Source organism: Sus scrofa, chromosome 4 (assembly GCF_054392235.1).
Source record: "Sus scrofa isolate SSC_HxYL_T2T_F1_AM1 chromosome 4, Sscrofa_HxYL_maternal_Yorkshire_Landrace_v2.0, whole genome shotgun sequence".
Classification (NCBI taxonomy): Eukaryota; Metazoa; Chordata; class Mammalia; order Artiodactyla; family Suidae; genus Sus; species Sus scrofa.
Window position 1 is genome coordinate 484,109 of NC_139386.1, and position 19,969 is coordinate 504,077.

General features: G+C 59.6%; 3 protein-coding genes across 18 annotated transcripts; 2 read left to right on the forward strand and 1 right to left on the reverse strand.

Annotated features, from left to right (window-relative positions):
* Nucleotides 1-5,252: 5,252 nt before the first annotated feature.
* SLC52A2 (solute carrier family 52 member 2) lies at nt 5,253-18,671 on the reverse strand. Of its 9 annotated transcripts, none has more exons than XR_014842868.1 (7): nt 13,422-13,862; nt 12,667-12,859; nt 11,703-12,576; nt 11,471-11,594; nt 7,998-8,151; nt 5,811-6,035; nt 5,253-5,577 (listed from the first exon to the last, which is right to left on the reverse strand). XR_014842868.1 is itself a non-coding variant. In XM_085020924.1 (6 exons), exons 3-6 carry the CDS (start codon nt 12,794-12,796, stop codon nt 8,116-8,118), a joined length of 1,164 nt encoding a protein of 387 aa, XP_084877050.1. In that variant the 5' UTR covers nt 12,797-12,912; nt 13,422-13,495; nt 13,757-13,862; the 3' UTR covers nt 8,025-8,115.
* Nucleotides 13,961-17,258, forward strand: FBXL6 (F-box and leucine rich repeat protein 6). Of its 8 annotated transcripts, none has more exons than XR_014843243.1 (9): nt 13,961-14,377; nt 14,628-14,786; nt 14,946-15,009; nt 15,318-15,449; nt 15,538-15,645; nt 15,737-15,847; nt 15,915-16,128; nt 16,235-16,481; nt 16,761-17,258. XR_014843243.1 is itself a non-coding variant. In XM_013996410.3 (9 exons), the coding sequence occupies exons 1-9, from the start codon at nt 13,989-13,991 to the stop codon at nt 16,909-16,911; spliced, it is 1,593 nt and encodes a 530-aa protein (XP_013851864.2). In that variant the 5' UTR covers nt 13,961-13,988; the 3' UTR covers nt 16,912-17,258. The 8 variants fall into 8 exon arrangements, 7 of the variants coding, with proteins under 7 accessions (XP_013851864.2, XP_013851862.1, XP_084877602.1 ...); XM_013996410.3 differs by having other exon boundaries at nt 15,915-16,146; XM_013996408.3 differs by having other exon boundaries at nt 15,737-15,766; nt 15,897-16,146.
* Nucleotides 17,794-19,850, forward strand: TMEM249 (transmembrane protein 249). The gene is made up of 6 exons (XM_085024282.1): nt 17,794-17,872; nt 18,001-18,339; nt 18,573-18,667; nt 18,787-18,982; nt 19,151-19,236; nt 19,553-19,850. The coding sequence occupies exons 1-6, from the start codon at nt 17,794-17,796 to the stop codon at nt 19,736-19,738; spliced, it is 981 nt and encodes a 326-aa protein (XP_084880408.1). The 3' UTR covers nt 19,739-19,850.
* The last annotated feature ends 119 nt before the right edge of the window (nt 19,851-19,969 follow it).

The window sequence follows — 19,969 nt, forward strand, 5'->3', positions numbered from 1 at the left end:
CTGCGGGAGAGGGCGCGGTGCGCACGCGCACGCCGCCCCCAGGGGGCGGGCCGGACGGAAGGCCACGCCCCGAGCGCACCTGCGTCCGCGGCTGAGCAGCGCCCCCTGGCGGTCCCCGACGGCCTAGTGTTGGGCCAGGACCCGGCGGTGCACAGACGGAGGACGCAGGTGCTGGTGCTGGAGCCACAGCCAGTGCCTCGGCCGAGCAGGCCATCGGTCACTGCCGCTGGGGGCTTTTCCCACCCTCGATGGAAGCTGAGGCTCGGGAAGGTCGGCTCCCTTGTTCTCTAGGAGCTCACAGCACGGGCGGAAGCGGGGAGCAGGAGGAACCCCAAAAGGACGTCAGTGCAGAGAGAGCTGGATTCCAGGACCCGTGGGAGGCTGGGAAGGGCGCCAGTCCGGCTACAGCTCTGAGCCACGGATTAGGGCGAATCTCTTTACCTGCTCAAGCCTCGCTTTCCTCGCTGCAAAATGAGGTGGTAACTGTCAAGTTCACATAGCTCCTTGTCCCATGCAGTGTCCGATTTCAGATGAGCACCTGCTGCGTGCAGGGTAGGCGGCCTGTGGTGTTGTCACTAACAAGGCCGTGAATGGTGAGCACAGGACAGGCAAGGCCCACGACAAAGCTGCCTCCCGCACTGGCCTGCCAGCCCGTCCCCGCCCTTTCCTGCCACCCTCAGTGCAGGGCAGGATGGGTACCCTCCTCGCAGAGTCTCTGCCAGCTCTTGCCTAAGCTCCCTTCTCTCACCTACTTCCCTCTCACCCCTGACAGGTAGCACCTTCTCGTCCACCTTCTCTCCTTGGGCAGCCAAGGCCCCCTTTCTGCAGTTCCACCCAGCCTCTGCACCCACTCTGCGGAACTTCAAAGGCCCATCCAGGGAGTTCCCCTCATGACTCAGCGGTTAAGGAACCATGAGGACATGAGTTCGATCCCTGGCATCGCTCAGTGGGTTAAGGATCCGGCATTGCCGTGAGCCGTGGTGTAGGTCACAGACACGGTTGGGATCTCTTGTTGCTGTGGCTGTAGCACAGGACAGCAGCTACAGCTCTGATTCGACCCATAGCCTGGGAACCTCCATATGCAGTGGGTGCGGCCCCCCCAAAAAAAGGCCATCCCCCAGCCAGCCATGCGCTAACCTCTGTGCGGCCCACAACCCTCGGGTGTCTGGCCCCGTGCTCCTGTGGCCTGGTTGTTTTGCAGCCGATTCCCTGGGCCTCATTTTCACCTCTGCCACACTTGCTGTACCCACCTTCACGCTGACTGACTCAGCAAGTTTCTCCTTAAAGGCTGGTCCCACCTGGTGGCCTTCCTATCAGCTCCTTCTCCTCCTCTCTGGCGCCAGGCCCTCCCCCCTTGACCCCTCCCTCTCCCACAGGGGTGCCTGCTCCTCCTGGTGTCCCTCGGCCATCTAACACGTCACCCCAGCTTCTCCAGCATGCGTCAATGTCCTGAGTCTCCTTGCTCCCAGTGTCCCCATGTGACAAAAGCTGGGGCTGTTCTGATTTGTTGCCTGCCTTGCCAGGAGGGCAGACGCGCCCTCTCATCTTCACTGCTGTGTCCCTGGTGTCCAGGCCAGGGCCTGATGAAAGTGAATCTGGAGCCCTTCCCAGGGCCAAGGTTTCTGGAAAGTTCCAAATTGCACACTTTTGGCCTCCCCACCTAACCCCATTATACTCAATGAAAGAGTCCCAGGAGATGGTGTAGGTGCAGCTGGCATGGACATGCCCCCAGGACATCTGAAAAAGGCCACAAGCAAGGTGCAAGGCAGAGGCTCAGCTGACCACGGGGCCCTCAGGTACAGACACCACTGGAGGCCTAGGACTCCAAGGGCCTGGGCTGGGGATCCGGTGGCCATTCCTGTTCACGCTCCAGAGACGAGGTATATGCTTCTCAGCCCCTAACGAACAAAGCAATGAACTCTGACCTATTCCCACGTCCAAGGACCCTGGTTCTGGCCCAGGCTCCCATCAGGGCTGGGGGCTGCAGCTCTCACTCTACAAGGCAGGGCACGGTCCCCTGGACTGAATGGGGGGTACCCACCCCTTGACTCCCTGGTGCTGCTCTATGGAGTCAAGTCCCTCAAACTTGGACGGCTGGGCCCCGAGGGCACCAAGGAAACCTCCCCCAAGTGACCACCACACCCCAGACGCGCGCTCCTCCCTTCCCCCCGCTGCCCCCCCGCCATCCAAGCACAGCTCCTGATTCTGCAGGGACCCTGTGTTCCAGGCCCTGGAATCTTCGAAGTGCTGTTATAGCCGACGAGAGCAAGTGTGTTAAGAAGCATGACGCACAGACACAGCGTGTCCGAGCTCAAGCCTCTGCACGTCCTGACGAAGTGTGGTGACCGTGTTAGCATGTGCTTCAGGTAAGGCTCCCGAGGTGAATCGGCCTGGGTGAGGCGGGCCCGAACCCCGACGGCTGGTGTCCTTGCCCGGGAATGGAGAAGCAGATTTGAGACATGGAAAAAGTCCACGTGAAGACAGAGGCAGGGAGTTCCCGTCGTGGCGCAGCAGAAACGAATCCGACTAGGAACCATGAAGACGCAGGTTCGATCCCTGGCCTCGCTCCGTGGGTTAAGGGTCCGGCGGTGCCATGAGCTGTGGTGTAGGTTGCAGACGCAGGTCGGACCCTACGTTGTGGCTGTGGTGTAGGCCAGTGGCAACAGCTCCGATTAGACCCCCTTGCCTGGGAACCTCCATGTGCCGTGAATGCGGCCCTAAAGACAAAAAGCCGAAAAAAAAAAAAAAAAAAAAAAAAGACAGAGGCAGAGTTATGGATGTGGCCCTGAGCCAAGGGACGCCAAGGACGACTGGCACCCCCAGAGGCTTGAGAGGCCTGGGCGGGCTCCTCCCACGGCCCCTTGTCCAACCTGCCAACATTGTACCTCAGACCCTGGGGCTCTAGCGCTGTGAGGAGATACAGCTCTGCAGTCGTAAGAGTCCAGGTCTGCGGTGCTCTCTTCCAGCAGCCCCAGAAAACTAGTAGAGCTTGGCAAGGGTTTACTCAACTCCTGAACTAATGAGAGAACCAGGAAAGGGGCTACAAATTCCAAAAAAAAGTCAAAGTCCACAAATTTACATGAGGTAAGAGAAGGCTGAAATAAATTTAAAAATAGATGGAGACTGGCTTTTTAATTTATTTATTTAATTCTTTTGCTTTTTAGAGCTGCACCCACAGCATATGGAGGTTGCCAGGCTAGGGGTCCAACCAGAGCTACAGCGGCTGGCCTGCACCACAGCCACGGCAACGCAGGATCCGAGCCGCGTCTGCAACCCATACCACAGCTGACGGCAACGCTGGATCCCCGACCCACTGAGCAAGGCCGGGGATGGAACCCCCATCCTCAAGGATACTGGGCGGATTTGTTTACACTGCGCCACAACAGGAGCGCCGGCTTTTTTCTTTTTTTAATTTAATTTAATTTTGAGGGCACACCCTTGGCATGTGGAAGTTCCTGGGCCAGGGATCGAACTTGTGCCAGAGCAGTGACTCAAGCCACTGCAGTGACAACGCTGGATCCTTAACCTGTTAAGCTGCACAGGAACTCTGAGGTGGGATTTTTTTCACAGGAAACAACGAGAGAACCTCTATTGGACCAAATTTATGTGCTCATCTACGAATAGGAAGTGTCTGCCTTGCTGTCGGTCATCTGCGAGTGACAGGGTACAATAATAGCTCCAAGAGGATGAAAGGCTGGGACCTGTTCAGTTAAATGACCCAGAGGGACATTCCCTAAAAGACACGTGGTTTTTCCATTGGAAACACCGACAACTTTTTTTTTTTTTTTTTTTTTTTTTGTCTTTTTAGGGCTGCACCCGCGGCATATACAGGTTCCCAGGCTAAGGGTCTAATTGGAGCTGTAGCCACCGGCCTACACCACAGCCACAGCAACTCGGGATCCGAGCTGCATCTGCGACCTACACCACAGCTCATGGCAACGCCAGCGCCTTACCCCGCTGAGCGAGGCCAGGGATCGAACCCGTAACCTCATGGTTCCTGGTTGGATTCGTTTCCGCTGCGCCACGACGGGAACTCCAACATCTTGTTCCAAAGTTTCCCTGTTTCTTTACAGCATCCCCCACCCCCACTCTCAAATAAAGGCCTTAACACGAAGCTGCTCCCAGCGATGTGGCCCAGTTGTTCCCACGGGTCAGGCAAGTGCTAACACACCATACGGGCCACCCTAAGTTAAGTTTTCAAAAGAAATCCCAGATTGGACCTTCAAGAGCCTCTGTCATGTCAGCCCTGGTGAGAAACATAATACTTATAACTTGAGCAAATTTCTATGTTCCTGAGCCTGCTCAGAAGTGACCTTTGAGCGCCTGTGAGGCCTGGAATCCGAAAGCCAGGGAGGGTTTTGTGGGCACAGACCCGACCAAGCCAACCCGTGACCCCCGTCCGCAAGGCCTCGGGTGCACAACCGAGGTTTCCAGTTGTGTCTGGGTGGAAGGGACGCCGATTCTCGCCCAGCGTGTGCAACTCTCTCTGCTGCCGTGAGGAGTAACGACACCGGGTCAGGGAGAGGATTCGGGGAGGATCACATCCTTTTGAAAGGCTGTGGCCTTTCAGTTCGCAGATCCGCTAACTCCCTCTGGGTCACAGACAGCCCGAGGCTCCTTCTGGATCCAGCGTCAGAAGCAAAATCACAGCCCCAGCAGGGAGACACGCAGGCTCAGCTAGGAAACAAGGCTTAACACCAGGACTAACTGAAGCTTCTGCCTCCCGGAAAAGGCAGCCTCGAAGTCTCGGGTCAGCACCAACGAGGCCCCTGCCGCGTGGGCCCTCTCACCCGCAGGAAGCGCAGGGCGTCCGCCAGAGGTAGGTGACCTAAGCCGGGAGTAATCTCTGCTGTTTATGCCTTTTTCGTCTTGCCTTTAAAAACCTGTCCCTCGGAGGCCCCCTTCGTGCTCCCTGGGATGCTGCCCGATTGTTGGATGATCACCACCACCCATCAGACGTCCGCATTTACTTGGCTGAATTTTCATTGTTTTTGTTTTTGTGTTTGTTTTGCTTTTTTAGGGTCCATACCTGCGGCATGTGGAGGTTCCCAGGCTAGGGGTCCAATTAGAGCTACATCTGCCTGCCTACACCACAGCCACAGCAACGCAGGAGCCAAGCTCCACCTGCGGCCTACACCTCAGCGCCCGGCAACGCCAGATCCTTAACCCACTGAGCGGAGCCAGGGATCGAACTTGTGTCCTCATGGATACCAGCTGCATACGTTGACCACTGAGCCATGACGGGAACTCTCTTGAAGCCTCTTTAAAGAACATGATTACATGTTTTCAGAGAAGACTGGTGAACAGTACACCCGATTCATCGATACGGATGAGTAATTTTTACAGTGGGAAAATGATGACACAGAACGTAACACCCTGAAGTGGGATGCACATCGAATGCCAGGAATACACCCGAACTGTCAGTAAAGCCATTCTGTGCGGCGGGAGGAGAGCCGAGTCCTCTGTGTGTATAAATCTTCAAAAGTGAATCTGATGTACGTCCCAGGTGGAAAACCCTGGCCCAGAAGATGCTTGATCCAAATGAGAGAGGTCAGGGGAGTTCCCATCGTGGCGCGACTGAAATGAATCCGACGAGACACCGTGAGGTTGAAGGTTCGATCCCTGGCCTCGCTCCGTGGGTTAAGGATCTGGCGTTGCCGTGAGCTGTGGTGGAGGCCAGCAGCTATAGCTCCAATTAGACCCCTAGCCTGGGAACTTCCATATGCCGAGGGTGCAGCCCTCACAAGGACAAAAATAACAAATTAAAAAAAAGAGAGAGAGAGAGAAAAGTCAGACTGGGCCGAGCTAACCTTTAAATAATAACTGAAGTTTGGGCAGGCAACGTTCCGCTCCTACTGCAGGCAAGTCCCCAGCAGGAGTCCGGCCGGTGTAGGAAAAGGCTGCAGACGCAGGCAGGCTTTGGGTCGACGTCTCTTGGAGGAGGGAACGTTTTGGCCAGTGCGGCCCTCGGCTGATCTCCAGGGACGTCCCACGGAGCCTGCGATGTCACAAGCGCTCACGGAAGCACCGCTGTCCTGGTAAGGAGGACCCGAACTCAGGAAGGCTGAGTCTTTTTGATCGACAACTTTTTTTTTTTTCCCTTTTAGGGCCGCACCGGCCGCATACAGAGGTTCCCAGCCTAGGGGTCCAATCAGAGCTTCAGCTGCCATCCTACACCACAGCCACAGCCGCGCCAGATCCAAGCGCATCTGTGACCTACTCCACAGCTCACGGAAACGCCGGATCTTTAACCCACTGATCGAGGCCAATGGTGGAACCCACATCCTCATGGATACTAGTCGGGGTCTTAACTCACTGAGCCACAGCGGGAACTCCAGACAGCTCTTTACAATAAGGGCTCAGAATATTATCCATCGTCCTTGAGGAGGAACTAAAAGTCCTTGACTTTGTTTAATGACTAAGCTATTATTTTTTCTTGTTTTCCTTTCTGCATATTCTTTCCCCTGATGGAACATTTCCTTTGGAACTCAGGGAAGGCCTACGAGGCTAAAGCTTTTTCATAGACAAGAGGCAGGTGGAGAACATTATGCTGGGAGTGGGGGGCGGGTCTGTCTCAGGAGGTCCCCACAGGGTCCTGCTCAGCAACCAAAGGAACGACGCACTGATAGGGGCCCCAGTGTGGGGGCCTTTAAAAACACCTGGCAAAGTGAAAGCAACCAGTCACCAAAGGGCACATGGTGAGTAACCCCCTTTCTCTGAATGTTCAGAAGAGACAGAAAGGGGCTCTGTGGTTGCCACAAGGGCCTGGGGACTGGGGATGGGGTACCGAGGCAGTGTCAGCCGAAGGGAGCAGGTTTTTTGGGGAGTGATAAATGTTCCAAAATTAGACAATAGCGATGGTGGCACAGCTCTACGAATATACTAAAAACCAGTGAATTGTACCAAGGAGTGGAAGTGCCGGGTCACATGGAAGCTCCACATTAGACGCTGTGGGAACCGCCGAACGATTTTCCAATTAGCGATGCTGAGCATGTGCTTTTGTGCTCACTCACTATTGGAATATCGTCTCAGGGAAAACGTCTATTCAATACCTTGCCCGTTTTTTGGGTTTTGTTCCTGTTTTCTTTTTTGGTCACCCCGCAGCATATAGAGTTCCTGGGCCAGTAAGATCTGAGCTGCAACCTATGCCACAGCTGCAGCAACATGGGATCCTTAACCCATTTTGGGGGCTGGCAATTGAACCTGCTTCCCAGGGCTGCAGAGACACCACTGATCCTGTTGTGCCACAGGGGGAATCCCTTAATCTCTGCTTTTTGATTGCAGTGTTTAATTCATTTACATTTAATGTAATGACTATATAAGATTTACAGCTTCCATTTTGCTATTCGTTTTCTATGTCTTATGGGTTTTTTTTATTACTGTATTACCCCATTACTGCCTTATTTTGTGCTAACAGATATTTTCTACAATTTTTCTTGTCATTCTTTTTTTTTTTTTTTTTGTCTTTTGTCTTTTTAGGTCCACACTTGCAGCATACGGAGGTTCCCAGGCTAGGGGTCTAATTGGAGCTGTAGCCACCGGCCTACACCACAGCCACAGCAATGCCAGATCCAGGCTGCGTCTGCAACCTACACCACAGCTCACGGCAATGCCGGATCCTTAACCCACTGAGCAAGGGCAGGGATCGAACCTGCAACCTCATGGTTCCTAGTCGGATTCGTTAACCACTGCGCCACGACGGGAACTCCTGACTCACTTTCTTAGTGACTTCCCTGGGGATTAAATTTAACATCTTAACTTAGAACAATCTTGTTCATGTCAATATGAACCTAAATTCAATCATACATAAAAACTTTGCTCTTATGTAATCAATCTTATGTATTTCCCCTTCAGCTTTTTTTTTGCTATTTGTCATACAATTACATTTACATGTTAGAAATTCAGCAACATAGTTTCATGGCTATTGCTCTATGCAGTTATGTTTTAAATCCTAAAGGAGAAGAGTTGTAAAGAAATACGCGCTGCGATACACTTACCTTTCCAAGGGCTCGTTCTTTCTGTTCTTTCTGAGGATGCGCGTTACTGTCCAGCAGCCTTTCATTTCCGCTTACTGCACCACCTCTCATATTTCTTTTTCTTTGTCACTTTTGCTTTTTAGGGCCACAGGTACAGCTCATGGATGTTCCCAGGCTAGGGGTCAAATCAGAGCTACAGCTGCAGGCCTCCACCCCAGCCACAGCAACGCCGAATCCTTAACCCACTGAGCAAGGCCAGGGGTCGAACCTGCAACCTCATGGTTCCTAGTCGGAGTTGTGAACCACTGAGCCACAATGGGAACTCTGAGAACTGTATTTTCTCAGCTCCGCAGGACCTCCCGGGCCACAGGGTGAGTTTCCGAGAGAAAGACTGAGCCTCCCCCAGGCAAGGAAAGATCACCACAGCTGTGTGTGCAAAGGTCTGAGCTGTCCCAGGAGTTTCTGCTGTGGTGCAGCAGGTGAAGGACCCTGGCCTGGGAACCTCCATATGCCTTGGGTGTGGCCCAAAAAGAAAAAAAAAGAAAGGTCTGAGCTATTCCAAATGCTTCAAAGAGGGGGTGAGAAAGGATTTCGCAACTCCTTCAGCTGTGATGGTCGCAAACCAACTCAGCTCAAATAAGTAAGAAATCCTGGGCCCATGTTACTTGGAAGTCCACGGGGTTTAGCTTCAGGTACAGCTGGATCCAGGCCATCCCAGGATGTTGCCTCTCTCCACCTCTCACTCTGCTTGCCTCGGGGGTGCCATCTCTCTCCAGGTAGCACAGATGGTTTTTATGGCTCTTGGGGTGACTGCCATACCTAAGACAAATCTCATACTGGGTCTGATTTTGCTCCTGGTTCAAGCACTGTGGGCAGGAGGATGGGCGCCATGGCTAGATCGGCCGGGTCAGAGAGGGTCCTGCTATTAACACCTCCCCCAGAACCAGAGCGGCCTCCGAGCCTTCTGGAAACTGAAAGAATGAGTGCTTGGAGTGGAGGAAGCTCATGTGGCCCCAACAAAGGGCCGTGCAGTTCGGTTCTCACCAGGGACTGCTCTCTGGGAATAACACAGTGACTTAGGTCCTGCCTCGGCCACCGCCTCCCTCCTGGGTCTCCAAGTTGCCCACAGCCTGAGCAAGGCTGTGGGCCTCAGAGTGGCCGCCGTCCAGTGGGTGCCCTGACTCATCCCTGGGGGTGTCAGCTCTGAGGGAGTTGACGTGGCAACTGCTGCCTTGCCTCCTGGCGACAGACCTCAGGCCTAGGCAGCGGAGGACAGGGCAGGGCAGGGCAGGGCGGGCTGGGCAGCTCTCAAGGCCCTGGCCGCTATGTCTTCCTCCCATTGTCATTTTGGCCCCTGCCTTGTTTCCTTCTGGGCCCTGACCGGAACGCCCTGGAGACTTCAAAGGACAGTGGCTTCTTCAACCCACCCACCCCCAGGCCTGGCTTCTGAGGCTCAGGGCCACCTGCTCCCTCTTTGGGAGACTGCGCACAACCCGGCTCCGCAGCCTGGGGCCTGGCACACCTGGCACACACCCACAGGGGCAAAGCAGGGCAGGAGGGCGCTAGAGGGCAGTCAGCACTCTCCAGCCCCACCTGGGCAGGGCAGAGGTGCTGATGGCAGAGGAAGACGGTGCCAGAGAGGAAAGGGTACAGGGACGCGCTCCACCCCGACACCCGCCTGGGAATCTCTGCTCCCCACCACCAAAGGCGGCTTCTAGAGCTCACCCCACCTGCAGGCCCACTTCCCAAATGCAAGCAGCCACGGGGACTGTCTGGCCAGGCAGGGGACTCCAGCCTGCTGGGCAACCTCCTGCCTTCAGGGCTGGGCTGTGTCTGAACTCTGTGGGAGCCTGGCCCCACCCAGTGCTTAAGGGAACCCTAGACCGAGAGGCTTCCGGCAAGGCCTGGGAACAGCCCCCCTCCCCCAGTCCTGAAGGAAGACCTTCAAAAGCAGTCAAGGACGATGGCTTCTGAAGTTTAGACCAGAGCAATCATGGGAGGGAGTTGGGGGGCAGAGGAAGAAGCCACTTCTCCCAGTGCCTCTACATCCAGCTCCTTGTGGCTGGAGGCGCCCCCACAGAATGGGGGGCACCTTGCCTCTGAAAATGGGTCTGGATCACAGCTCAGGTGTCTTGCTTCCCACAGGAGCCTGTGTCCCCATGACTCTCTGCTCCCCGCCTGCCCGCCCAGGGGACACAGAGGTGGCCTCCCCACCCCCAGGCCTTCTTGGGTCACTCGAGCCGCCCCCAGTCCAGGGCAGGCTGCTGGGGGCTGCTGCGTGCTCCCTGCAGACACCAACAAGCAAAGGCTTGGACTGCTGTCCTGCGATGGGGTCAGAGCTCGGGCTGCTCAGAGCCAGGGCCACCTGCTGGCAGCCCAGGGAGAAGGCAGCTGCTGTGTCCGCGGGGATCAAAGGAGGTGTGGGGCCTTTTCTAGAAACGAGGCTGGTGGCTCAGGCGAGGGCAGCATTCTTGAGTAGGAGGATCCTGGGACTGGCTGCAGCCTCACCAGCCAGTCTCTCCTGCGTCCCACTCACCAGCCCCTTCTAGGCCTGGACTTCACAACAGGCCCTGGGGCAAATTCCCTGGCAGCCCCTCCCATAAAGCAGCGGGTGAGTGCTGCTACCCCAGACCACCAGGGGGTGACTAGAAGGCCACCCCTGCCCCCTAAACCTCCTGCCTGGCTGACTCAGTGCCCCCAGAGCCTGTGTGGGTCCTGGGCCTAGACTCCAGGTCCTGGGGCAGGCCTGCACCCGCCCTCTGGGCACCTGCGTTGTGTTGGGGCGGGGTTCCATGAGGCAGTGGGGAAGCAGGAGTTCTCGGTGCGAGAGCATACATGACCCTGGGCTCTCTGAGTACCTGGAGGGGCAGGCCCCTGCTGGACAGGCCAGGCTCTAGCTCGGGCTCCGGGGCCTACGGGAACAGAGAAGGTCATTTCCGGGATTGAATCCAATGACGGAAGCCAAGTGCTTTATTGTACAAACTGCACAGAGTCCCCGGCCGGGCCCTGGCTCTGAGCCTGCCCTGTGCCCCAGGCTCTCCCGTGGAGTGTGCAGGGGTCCCGGACTGGCCACGTGTGGGCCGGGCCTCCCGGGGCCGTGGGCAGACAGGCACTGCGGCAGCCCCAACCCGAAGACGCGGGGGTGGGGGTGGGGTGGAGTGAAGTCCCCGCCCCGACTCAGGGTCCACAGGGGTCCACACAGTCCTTCCTGCTCTGGAACACGCGGTAGATGCTGGTGGGCGGGAACATGGTGACAGCACCGAGCAGGGAGCCCACCTGGATGGCCACGCCAGCTGCCAACAATGCCGGCGGGCCGCCCCCATGCAGCAGGGAGCTGGTAGCCACCTTCACGTATGAGAACACGCCCAGACACAGAGCCCACAACACCACCTGGGAGGGTGGACACGGGAGCACTCTGAGCGCACTGGCCACGTCGCTCTAGGGCCGTCCCCTCCCTACTGCCACCTCTGCTTCAGTGTCCCCAGTGTACTTACCACAAGGACCATCCCTGCAGAGGTGCCCACCAGGGGTGGGCAGGGGCTCAGGATTGCCAGTGCCATCAGGTAGGCCCCAAAGAGTGTGCCAAGCAGAGAGAGACCACCCAGCCCTGCCAGGGACCTGCCAGAGGTGAGCGAAAACTCAGGGCTGGCTGTGCCAGTCGCAGGCCCTCAGCCCAGGGTCCCCCCACACCGGCCCCGCCGAGTGGCTTGGGGATCCCTTGTGTACCTGCATAGAATGCCCATGGCCAGGAAGCAGGCGAGGGGGTTGGAGGCACTTCCCAGCACCACAGCCAAGTGGTAGGCCAAGCGCCCATAGGGCAAGCTCGAGTAGCTCTGCACGGCAGGCAACACGCCGTTGGTCAGAGCACTGGTGGTGGCCAGCAGGCCCAGCAGGCAGGCGCCACGGGCGGAGAGCAGCCGATGGGCTGCAGGGTCTGGGCTGGGGGTGTTGCCTGCTGCCTGACTAGGTGGCTCTTGCAGCGGCGAGGCCTCTTCCTCTTCCTCCTCCTCCACTCCTGGGGCGCCCCCCCGCAGGCCAGTCCCTGAGCCCTCTGTGGGGATAGATACCAGTGATGGTAACAACAGCAGGAGGCCCTGGAAGGCGGCAGCTGAAATGACCAGTAGGGCAGTCAAGGCCCCAAAGAAGGCGCTGGCAGAAAAACGCTCTGGGAAGTCCAGGGGGGGGCCTGGGGTGCCGTTGGCGGGAGCCGGCGGGCACTCGAGGCGGCCCACACCCTGTCCTAGGGCCAGCACACAGGGCAGCAGGGCACTGAGGCCCTGACCCAGGAAGAAGGAACGCAAGAAGGGAGGCGGCAAGCGGCTCAGGAAGGGCAGATAAGTGACGTTGGAGGCGCAGCAGGCCAGCGCCAACACAAAGGTCAGGGCCAGGAAGGCCACAGAGTGCACCTGTCCTGCCATCACTGTCAGGTGTTGCCACAGTGGGGCCAGCAGGGCTGTGCCCACCACACTCAGCGCCTGCACCACCTGGATGGGGGCCCGCTCGCCCTTGCCCGGGGCCAGCCGCCTCCACAGGGTCACCACCAGCAGGCCCAGGTTTCCCAGTGCCACGAGCACAGAGAGGTACGAGGGGAGACTCCATCCTGCAAGGAATGAGAGGACACCGTGTCAAGGCAGGGCACCGAGGGACAGAGGGCAGCAGCAGCCCACCTTCTTGGGCCATTCCCACTCACCCTCTGGAAGGTCTTTCACCACAACAGGCAGCTCCACCCAGATCCCGTTGATGGCTGCCCATGAGCCCATGCCAAAGAGGGCTACCAGAAGGTGGGTCAGCACCAGACGGCCCAGCGGGGGTGCTGCCATTCAGCTCAAAGCTGGGGGCCTCCAGGACAGGGAAAAGGTCACAGCCAGCTCTTCTTTCCCCACCTAGGTCCAAAGAAGATGCTCCAGCTCTTCTGGGAACTGAAGATCTCGTCCAGCTTGACAGAAAAACATACATGCAGGGTCACAAGAAAGAAACACAGAACTGGAGTCGAAGAGGACCGGGCAGTTCCCGTCATGGCTCAGCGGTCACGAACCCAACTAGCATCCATGAGGATGCGGGTTCCATCCCTGGCCTCACTCAAGTGGGTTAAGGATCCCGCGCTGCCCCTGAGCTGTGGTGTAAGTCGTAGACCGGGCTGGAATCTGTGGTTGCTATGACTGTGGTGTAGATATGGTTGTGGTGTAGGCCGGCGGCTAGACCTCGGATTCGACCCTTAGGCTGGGAATTACCACATGCTGCAGGTGCAGTCCTAAAACTACAAAAAAAAATTAGAAAAAAAAATTAAGAGGACCAGACCTCCAAGACCAGGGAAACCAGGGGGGCGGGTGCTGGGATCTTGACCCAGCAAGGCAGGAATTGGGAAGGTGCCACACACAAGAGGAGCATGATGAAACAAGGCCATAATCTTCGGGTCTGAGTTCCCAAGAGCACCACCACACTCACCCGCAAAGGCACGAGACAAGCACTCCGGGGCAGGGCCACCTCTCAGGAGCCACACGCCTCCAGTGTATGCGAGCCTGCCAACAGCCAGGGCAAAGTCGAGACTGGGGGTGTGGCCGCGGCGGGCACGGCCCTCGCTGCGTCAGGCGGCTCGCGGAGATCCGTCCGATGCGCCGGGGTCCCTGCAACTCCCGGTCGGGCACCACGCGCTCCGTGACCCGAGGGTCAGCAGTCCCGCCACGCTCGTGGGCCCCGCATCCAGCACAGGGTCGCGGCCCCAGACCAGAACCGGTCGGGGCGGGAAAGGCAGTCAAGCCCGAGAGAGGACTGCAACTCACCGGTCCGGACACGGGAGAGGCGGACACGGGAGAGGCGGACACGCGAGAACCACCCGCGGGCGTGCCCACGGGATGGCCCAGCCCCGGAAACCCCGTATCGGAAGTCGGCTCCGGGCCCAGACCCCGCCCCCTGCAGGACGGACCTCGCCTGCGCGCAATGGTCCCCGCTCTTCCACGGCAAGGCCCGCCCCTTCCGCCTCGCTGGGCGGAGCTTGGAGCGTCCGGAGTGGAGATGGCGCCCGCGGGGGCCCGGAGGACCCGGCGCGCGGTCCGGTTCGCGCCGCCGGCTGAGAACTGGTGGTGGGATCGGCTGGCGCCGAGCGGCTCCGGATACCATTTGCTGCAATCGGACAGCATGCTGCTGGTGATTCCAGGCCCGGGGCCCGCCCGTCCTCGCGGGCAGAGGCGCGCTGCCCGCCGCGCTAAGCGGCTGCGACCCCCAGGGTCCCGCGCCGCCGAGACCAAGGCCAAGCCCGGGGCCTCGCCTGCGCCCGCGCCCGCCCCCGCGCCCGCGCCGCAGCAGGTGCCCGACCCGGGCTGGGGCGACCGCATTCCCTTGGAAATCCTGTTGCAGATTTTCGGCCTGCTGGTGGTGGACGGGCCCATGCCCTTCCTCGGCAGGTACCCCAAGCCCATCACCCACAGCGCTGCAGTTCGGATTGCGTGCCCAGCGGGTGGCTGAACTCCCAGACAGCGCAGTCTCTCAGGGGGTCCAATTGGAACCCCAGGGGCCCGACTTTGAATTGAGGTGTCTGCATTGTTGTGAGAACTGGGGGAACAGGCCCCTCCTCTAAGAAATTGCATAGCGGGAGCCAGTGGGGGCGAGCATCGGCCACAAAAGGCCCAGCCCTCAGCAGAGATTTTCTCTCAGGGCTGCACGTGTGTGCCGCCGCTGGCATGAGGCCGCCTCCCATCCCGTTCTCTGGCACACCCTGACCCTCTCACCCCCGCTGGCTGGCCGCCGGGCCAAGAGCGGAGCCAAGGCGGAGAAGAAGCTCCTGGCTTCCCTGCAGTGGCTTATGCCAAATCGGTGAGAAGTTCCACATTTTCTCATCCCCTCACTCCACTTGTGTGATGGGTGGAAAGCCCCAGGCCCCAGCCTCTATGGACCAAGGCCGTGGGTGGGGAGAATGCCGACAGAGGGGCAGCCTGGGAACACCCGGCAGCTCTGCCTCTGCTGTTGGCCCAGGTTCTCACAGCTCCAGAGGCTGACTCTCATCCACTGGAAGTCCCAGGTGCACTCTGTGTTGAAGGTGAGAGCTCAAGGCTGCCCTGCTCTGCAGCCATGACATTCTGGGGTTGCCCAGTACTTCCAGGGAGGGGGTCAGACACCATGAGGCTCAACGCTGCCCCATGGGCGTGCCTGCTTGGTTCTCCTTTCCTGGTGTCTCCTCCAGCAGGGAGATGCGAGAGGTGGGAGCACCTAGGTAAGCCTGGCACGGCCAGAAAGGAGGCCATGGCTGAAGCAGTAAAGTGGGGTCGGCACCAGCCATGGGTCTCTCTCACTTGTGGACCACAGCCTGCACTCCCCTAGCCCCAACTGGCCCTCCGTCTTCCACAGCTGGTTAGCGAGTTCTGTCCCCGGCTCGCCTTCCTCAGGCTTTCTGACTGCCACGGTGTGACCCCTGACACTCTGATCATGCTAGCCAGAGCCTGCCCCCAGCTCCACAGCCTGGATTTACAGCACTCCATGGTGAGCCCTGCGCACCCCCCCCACACACACACCAGGGCCTGGGGAAGCCTGGGCTGAGGTGACAGGTCCCCCTTTTCTGGGTCCCCAGGTGGAGTCCACGGCTGTTGTAAGCTTCTTGGAGGAGGCGGGACCCCGGATGCGGAAGCTGTGGCTGACCTACGGCTCTCAGACAACAGCTATCTTGGGTGCACTGCTGGTAGGTTGGCGACAGGCAGGAGCAGAGCAGAGCTGGATGCTGAGCCAGGCGCTGCCAGGCCTCTGACTCTGCACTCTCCCCGCCTCTCCAGGGCAGCTGCCCACAGCTCCAGGTCCTGGAGGTGAGCACTGGCATCAATGACAACCACACTGCCCTCCAGCTGCCTGTCGAGGCTCTGCAGAGAGGCTGCCCCCGGCTGCAGGTACCTGATACCCCACCTCTTGCCGCTGTCTCCCCCTCCCTGGCTGCAGCCTGGGTCTTGCTCCCAGGTGCTGCGGTTGCTGAACCTGATGTGGCTGCCCAAGCCTTCCGGACGAGCTGTGACTCCTGGCCCAGGCTTCCCCAGCCTTGAGGAGCTCTGCCTCGCCAGCTCCACCTGCAACTTTGTGACCAATGAGGTCCTGGATCGCCTGCTCCATGGCTCCCCTAACCTGCGCTTGCTGGATCTTCGTGGCTGTCTTCGAGTTACACCTGCTGGCCTGTGTGAGCTGCCATGTCAGGGTCAGCACTCTCTGGGTGGTGGCTGAGCAGGTGGGATGTGGGGATTCTTGCCCACCCCGTAGCTCACACCCCCTCCTCTCACTGCCAGAGCTGGAGGAGCTTCACCTGGGCCTGTATGGCATGTCGGATCGGCTGACTTTAGCAAAGGAGGGCAGCCCTCTGTTGACCCAGAAGTGGGGTCACACTCTGCGGGAACTGGACTTGTGTGGCCAGGGCTTCAGCGAGAAGGACCTGGAGCAGGCCTTAGCTGCCTTCTCAGGCACCTCTGTGGGTTCACATCTGGCCCTGTGCTCCCTCAACCTCAGGGGCACCCGGGTCACACCAAGCACAGTCAGGTCAGCAACCGCCCCCCCCAGTTCCTTGAAGTCAGGATCACTTGCCCCCCCATCCTGCCTGGCTTGCCAACTCCAGGGGTCTAAAGAGGGAGGCTCATCCCAGCTAAGCCCCTCCCTGGGGTTGGCCTTGGGGATACCAAGGGTACTGGGTTTGGGTCTTGAGGAAGGTAGGTGTCAAAGCCAGCTGTGCTGGCCTGGCTCTGCCAGGGGTGGGGGAGGACCCTGGATCTCCTGCAGGCCAGTGACCGCACCCCCCCACTTCCTGCCCTGCCCCCACAGCTCAGTGATCAGCAACTGCCCAGGTCTGCGGTACCTCAACCTGGAGTCCTGCCGCTGCCTTCCGAGGGGCCTGAAACGGGCCTACAGGGGCCCAGAGGAAATCCGGTGGTGCCTGGAGCAACTGCTCACCAGCCTACCCGCTCCAAGCTAGGCAGCTCCAGGCAGCCCTGCCGGCCCACCTTCCCATTTGGGAAGTCTGAGCACTTGGTTACAAGAAAACATTTTAGGAGTTCCCGTCGTGGCGCAGTGGTTAACGAATCTGACGAGGAACCGTGAGGTTGCGGGCTCCATCCCTGGCCTTGCTCAGTGGGTAAAGGATCTGGCGTTGCCGTGAGCTGTGGTGTAGGTTGCAGGCGCGGCTCGGATCCTGCCTCGCTGTGGTGTAGGCTGGCAACTGCAGCTCTGATTAGACCCCTAGCCTGGGAACCCCCATATGCCACAAGTGTGGCCCTATAAAAGACAAAAAGTAAAAAGCAAAAATAAAACATTTTTAGGGGAGTTCCTGTCCTGGCTCAGTGGTAATGAACCCGACTAGTATCCATGAGGACACAGGTTCGATCCCTGCCCTCGCTCAATGGGTTATGGATCTGGCATTGCCATGAGCTGTGGTTTAGTTTACAGAGATGGGGCTCAGATCTGGTGTGGCTGTAGTGTGGGCCGGCAGCTGTAGCTCCGACTGGACCCCTAGCCTGGGAGCTTCCATATGCTGCTGGTGCGGCCCTAAAAAGAGAGAAAAAAAAAACAAACCTTTTTTTTAGGAACTCTAGTGTGATTTCTGGGATCAGGGTCGGGGGACAGGGGCTGTCCCTGAGGGAACTAGGTAGGGCTGGCCCAGAAGCCCCCCAGGGCTTCTGAGTCTGCCCGAGGCTGTGTCCTGCCCGCTCACTCCTGGGCTCAGACTCTTGGACTGAACGTGTGTGTGTGTGTGTGTGTGTTTTCCACCCGCAGGGGCACTAAGGTGAGTTGCCTGTAATTGTATGTGAGGCTCTGACCTGAGCAGAGGTGGCAGTGGAGGGAGAGGCCAGGCTCAGCCATGGGGTTCACTGTGGGGCACCTGCCTGCAGTTTTCTCTCCAGCCGAGGCCTGGGAGTGTCCCATTACCCCCCTGTCGGGTGAGGACTGTGAACCAGGCCAGTGGGGTAGGGACCAGCTGGGAAGAGCAGCCCTTGGCGGGGCCAGCCTGTGACTCCCTGGAGAAGGGATGACCATCCGGACGGCCCTTCTAGAACCCGCCTCCCAGAGCTTCTAGAACCCCGGCAGCCCCATCTGGACGGCCACCTGGTGTGGCTCCCCTGCCATTGCCTGAGCGTCTCCTTCCCGACCGTGGTGCTGGAGGCTGTTTTCTCCCAGTACTCTCCTCCAGCGCGGCTGTGGGCAGCGGGCAGTGGCCACAGACGCCGCCCAGCCGACCGTCTGTACCTGACCCAGGTCCCCAAGGGCCAGATCAGCAGCCTGCCCACGACCTCGGGCGGCAAGCCCTTCCAACTCTGGGCCCTAGGACTCTTCTGCACCGAGCGAAACCTGGCCAAGCGCCTCAAGAGCAATTGTTTCTACCCGTTCACGCAGCTGCAGCCCAACGGTGCGCGCGGGGCGCCGCGGGGGCGGGGGCGGGGCCTGGGATCTGAGCGGGGCGGGCCGTGGTGAGGGGCGGGGCCAGGGCCCGGGGGGGGGCGCTAGAACCGCAGGCTGGACGCACCCCGCGGCCCGGGGCCCTGCGCGAGGCCGGCGGATCCAGGCCCGAGCCCTGGCACTGCCACCTCGGGCTGCGCGAGGGGCCCGCTAGCCTCACGCGCCTCGCCGCACCGCCCCCAGTCTTCGTGCTCGAGTACTACCTGGACACGCTGTGGAAGGGGACCCTGCTCTTCGCCGTCTGCCTCTTGCTCATCAGCTTCGGCCTCGTGAGCCAGGTCTGAGCTCCCGGGCCCGCCCCCCAGGACCTTCCGCCCCTGAGGGCGGGGCCCGCCGCACGGCGCTCCGCCCCCCGGCCCCGCGGCGGCTCAGAAGGCCCCGGCTGCGCCCCCCGCAGGTGCAGAAGCAGGAGACTTGGGGCTTCCCTGCCTTCGGCATGGGCGTGGGCCTGTGGCTCACGATCTCGTCACTGCCGCGGCGCCGCCTAGTGCTGAACCACACGCTCGGCATGTACCACTTCTCCATCCAGGGCCGCACCGTGTGTCAGGGCCCCATGCACCTGGTCTATGTGCGCCTGGCGCTCAGCTCCGATGGTGAGGCATGGGGCGGGCGGCAATCTGAGGGACACCACGCAAGCGAAGGGGAAACCTCGTGGGGTGGGGAGGGGCGGGCAGGTGGGGCCCCGCCCCCGGAGCCCTGCCCCGGAGCCTCCCGCCCGCTCCTTCTCCGAGTGCAGGGCTGAGCAGTTTGCCCCTCTCCAGCCTATGGGAGGTGCTTCTTCCAGCTGGTTCTGAGCGGCCACAAGCTGGAGCCGCTGGTGCTGGTGCAGCTGTCTGAGCGCTACGAGGTGGGTCCTGCCCAGCCCGCCACGGGGCCCCAGATACGCCCCGCTGCCCTCCTTGGTTCAGCATGACGGGGGCGGGGGGAGGGGACGGACACGACGACACTGTCGAGGACCATAGAATGGGCTCCGTTTCCCAGGTAGAGGGTGTATATCAGGGTCACCGGCCCTGGCCTTCGAGCTGGGAGCCGGTGGAGAGGGCGCGGGGGCTGACGGGCAGGGCTGGAGACGCAGTCTGGCAAGGAGAGGGGGTCGCCTCAGCGGCGGTGGTGGCGAGGCTTCTCTTGTCTCTGCAAGAGCTGACCGCCACCTGCTCGCACAGCAAATGGAATACCTGGGCCGTCACATCGCCCGCAAGCTCAACATTAACTATTTCGACTGTCTGGCCACATCGTACCGGCACGTCGTCCGCCACTGGCCACAGGGGGCCACCTTCAGCCCCTACATCATGCCCCGCAAGACTGGTGCCAAAGACAAGCCAAGCTTTCAGTCCGACCAGGATGTATGACGTCGCCAGCCAGCACCCACCGCTCACTCCAGCCCAGACTGCATTGTCCCTTCCCCTCCAATCTCCCTCCTCCACCACTGCCCTAATTCTCCATAAAGCCCTCTTGCCTCAAGCCAGGTTGCCTTCTCTGCACAGGTGCACGCGTCACAGGGCCTCAGGGAGCAACCCTGGAGTTTGGGTTAGAAGGTGGGGTAGCAGCGACAAGCAGCTAGGCTTCTATGACTCGTGTGG

What these genes read in the sequence shown, in the direction of transcription:
- FBXL6 (XM_013996410.3), top strand. Translation starts at nt 13,989, where the DNA reads ATGGCGCCCGCGGGGGCCCGGAGGACCCGGCGCGCGGTCCGGTTCGCG. An exon ending in CAGTGGCTTATGCCAAATCG is followed by an intron (nt 14,787 to 14,945) that starts GTGAGAAGTTCC and finishes CTGTTGGCCCAG; the next exon opens with GTTCTCACAGCTCCAGAGGC. An exon ending in GTCACACCAAGCACAGTCAG is followed by an intron (nt 16,482 to 16,760) that starts GTCAGCAACCGC and finishes CTGCCCCCACAG; the next exon opens with CTCAGTGATCAGCAACTGCC.
- SLC52A2 (XM_013996382.3), bottom strand. Translation starts at nt 12,796, where the DNA reads ATGGCAGCACCCCCGCTGGGCCGTCTGGTGCTGACCCACCTTCTGGTA. An exon ending in GGTGAAAGACCTTCCAGAGG is followed by an intron (nt 12,577 to 12,666) that starts GTGAGTGGGAAT and finishes CATTCCTTGCAG; the next exon opens with GATGGAGTCTCCCCTCGTAC. An exon ending in GCCATGGGCATTCTATGCAG is followed by an intron (nt 11,595 to 11,702) that starts GTACACAAGGGA and finishes CACCTCTGGCAG; the next exon opens with GTCCCTGGCAGGGCTGGGTG.
- TMEM249 (XM_085024282.1), top strand. Translation starts at nt 17,794, where the DNA reads ATGGGGTTCACTGTGGGGCACCTGCCTGCAGTTTTCTCTCCAGCCGAG. An exon ending in TCCCATTACCCCCCTGTCGG is followed by an intron (nt 17,873 to 18,000) that starts GTGAGGACTGTG and finishes CCCGCCTCCCAG; the next exon opens with AGCTTCTAGAACCCCGGCAG. An exon ending in CCTGGCGCTCAGCTCCGATG is followed by an intron (nt 18,983 to 19,150) that starts GTGAGGCATGGG and finishes GCCCCTCTCCAG; the next exon opens with CCTATGGGAGGTGCTTCTTC.